Genomic DNA, 3,587 nt, shown 5'->3' on the forward strand with positions numbered 1-3,587 from the left:
AAAAAAAAAAAAAAAAAAAAAAAAAAAAAAAAAAAAAAAAAGAAGAGAAGAAGAGAATTTCCTTTGGATCATGAGGAGACTTTTTTCTTGAAAATGGGCATCCACTTAGTTTGTGTGATTGTGGCTTTAAGTTACGCTAAACTCACTCTAAGTTCTTTTGAACAGCGTGTTTACATGACATTATTCATGTACTGATACTTGATGCATAACTACTTTGACATATTTCCTTTTTTTTTCTTACAGATCTCTAAACAGGAACAGAAGAAAGTGGATACATTTGATGGAGGCACAGCTGAAACCTCTTCCCGATACAGTGGTGCTCAGGACAGTGGCATTGGCAGTGACAGTGTTAAAATCCGCATTGTGCAAATAGAGCAGTACAGTGGAGCCAGTCAGCACCGCATTGCCCGTCCCTCTCATCAGTCGTCAATTGTGAAAAATCTTAACTTTATTCCCTTTGACATATTTATTACTGCAAGTAGGATCTCCCTAATGACCTATTCCTCGGTGGCCTTACCCAAATTCAAATTACCAGAACAGAAAGAAGATGGGAAAACAGGCAGGAGTTTCTTAAATCTCACAGAAGTTGATTCTGATGTAGCTAAGCCTAACCAGGTGTGTGTTTCCATGGTGACTGCTGAAGATCCCTTAAGCAGTAGCACTTCTTTTTCCTCAGGGAAAAAAGTAAGGGTTCTCTCCCTTGAAAGCCTCCATGCATCCACAAGGTCATCTGCCAGACAAGCCCTCGGAGTCACTGTTGTTCGGCAGCCTGGCCGAAGAGGAACCGGTGACTTAGAGCTAGACCTGTTTCTCCATTTGATTGTATCCCAACCTTCTTTGCTTCTGAGTTGTCACCACAGGAAACAGAGAATGGAAATATCCATCTTTGATGCTATGCTTAAAGGTGTACCCTCTGACTACAAATGTACAGGTAAGAGCCTTGAAATATATTTGAGTATATTATTAACTTTTTATTTCCAGTTTTAAATTTAGCAAACGAAAGATAGCTGACAGACCAGACAAAACTTCTCTTCCCTACAGAGTATGGTAAATACATGCCTGTAACTGAATTGACTTTAAGAAAATGTTGAGAAAAATATATCAACATTTAACATTAGTAGTCTCACCATGCCTCCGAACAATCTTTTTCCTCAGTAGCTGTATGAAACGGGCTCTTCCTTGGCTATAGATTTACTTGCAGTTTGTAGAGTGTGGGAATCATAGCTACTAGCAGTAATGAACCATAGGTAGACCATCCACAGTAGTATAACTGTTCAAAAAATAGTATAAGAAGCTTATTGTAATGTTCATCTATTCACCTCACTAAAATTTATATCCAATCAAGAAAGATTATCAAAGTACAATACTTTAAAGACATTTATACTTTTCTTTAAAAAAAAAAAAAATCCGACCCTTTTCCAAATTAGAGATTTGGCAGCAAACACTGGTGTGTGGGTAGCTAGGTCTCCTATTCAAGACTTGAAGAAGAACCTAGCAAATACATCATAAGTAGTAGACATGTTGCTGTCACACCCAATGGTTGGAAGCCAGCAGTGAGGCATTTGGAAGCTAGTCTAATTTGAAAGTCAGTCTGGTTAATTCTTGGCATAAAAGACACCCTTTGAATTAATTATTTTCTTAGTAATTAAATTATGTTTCTGTTGATATAACAAAAGCAATTGAAGGCAGGAAGGATTTTTAGCTCCTGGTTTGAGAAGATCCGCACACTCCATCAGGACAGTTAACTCTCTGGAAAGTTCTCACTTCAGAGTCTTGAGCTGGTAGCCCATGCTAGGATCCTAAAAGTATTCACCTGTAAGGAGCTTTTAAACCACTGGCAGTTTAAATCAGCCATGCTGAGTATTTATACCATGGATGTTGGCAAATGCTATCAGATGGTTGTGAGAACCATTTGTTAACATTACCTGCGACTGTTGCCTTCTTCTTCAGACATTCCCGTTACTAAGTGCCTGTGATCGAACCGGTACTTCAAGGCACTGGAGATGTTGGTAGTGCTGAGTCAGGAGAACTGGTTACATGGGGATTTCTGCCTGCTTAACTGATGCCTCTTTATGTTCTGATTAGCATTAGTTGGGACTTGATATGAGATTGGAAGGGTAAGTCTTACTTCTCAGAACCTCCTTAAGGCACTTAGCTATAATCTCTTATGTAGGTAGGTGTCTTTAATGGCTCTGCTAAGAGGTAACAGAAAAGATGGGAGAATAGGAGCTGGGGAGGAGCCAATAAGAACATCTATGGCCTCTTCCCAAACTTGCATTGTACATATGTCAAAATAACATCTCATAAGGTCATTCTTTTTGCTTACTTAAAGCTCAACCTATGGTTGCACTGTGTGTGTGTGTGTGTGTGTGTGTGTGTGTGTGTGTATTCATGTATATGTACACATATATACATACATACACATGTGTATGTATGTGTGGGTAAATATATCTCAGGGCACTGATGACTGAGCTAAAGTGTACAGATGAGAACTGCTGCTGATATTTTCCAAGTATATAGAAATAGATTTGCCATAATCTCTTTCACAAGTATACTCCTAAATCTTATGTCTGTGTCCTTTTGCCTAAATATGTCTTCACCAAGGTTATAAGAGCTCAAAGAAAAGATACCCATTTGGATCATAGTATCTTCCTAGGTTAAAAGAATAATGAAAAAATTAGGTATTTCTTGTGTGGGTTGGCGGTGGATTGTGGTATCCAATTTCAGCAGACTAATGGGAAGGCATGGGTCTTTGTTAGAGTGGAATAAGCTTCTGAGGAAATCCTTCTGCATAAGTATCCTGTGAATACCTCCCTGGGGATCTACTTAAACCCTTATGTGATCCAAATATAGCAGTTCTTGGTTATAACCAAGAGTTGCCAGTATAGTATGTGCTTTACATAATCATATTTCTTAGTAATTAGTTTAGCACTTTGATGAAATGTGTTAGACAACCAAAAATGCAATTAAAAAAAAAAAAAGCCTGAAACTGTCACTAGGTCACACTGCCAAGAATTATACTGTGTAAACTACATTCTTTTCTTTTACCCTGATAATAACTCAGTGAGGGAAGCCCTGTCTCATGTTACAGATGGAAAATCTAAGACAAGAAAGCTTGGAGATGTAAGTTACCTAAGTCACAGCTGGATCAGGACATAGCTACAATTCAGAAGCCAAGATTTATTCAACATCTGCATCTAGACTTCCCTTCTTTAGGTGCCCTGAGGAAAAAACTGTGAAGCCACTGTCTCCGGCAGACTTCCCTCTTTGTTCAAATTATACAAATAGTTCCTTTCAGAGTTGTAACTGGTGAATTTGTCATTAAATGTGTCCAATGATGTGACTATATAAAATGGCATATCTTCTCATTGTGACAAACCTGGCTTCACATTTTGGTGCTATTACAGGATGTAGAACTATCTGATAGGCCAATTGTGATGAAAAGATAGTTATTGAAAAATTCTAAGGCAGCAGTGCTAATAATTCCTAGCATTAAGTCAAATAAGGAGTAAGCCTGAATAAATGTTTTCTTTTTTTTTTTTTTTTTTTTTTTTTTTTTGTTGTGGCCCTAATTCTTTTTTTTTTTT

General features: G+C 37.7%; 1 protein-coding gene across 4 annotated transcripts in view; it reads left to right on the plus strand.

The window, feature by feature from the left end:
* The window catches only part of Vps13b (vacuolar protein sorting 13 homolog B), a 529,582-nt gene that overhangs the window by 313,515 nt on the left and 212,480 nt on the right, over positions 1–3,587 (plus strand). For all 4 annotated transcript variants that reach the window (XM_021217240.2, XM_029548110.1, XM_029548111.1 and 1 more), the window contains exon 34: positions 244–931. In XM_021217240.2, coding sequence (XP_021072899.1) covers positions 244–931 — 688 coding nt within the window. The remainder of the gene's footprint in view (positions 1–243; positions 932–3,587) is intronic.

The sequence above is a fragment of the Mus pahari genome, chromosome 17 (genome assembly GCF_900095145.1).
Source record: "Mus pahari chromosome 17, PAHARI_EIJ_v1.1, whole genome shotgun sequence".
NCBI lineage: Eukaryota > Metazoa > Chordata > Mammalia > Rodentia > Muridae > Mus > Mus pahari.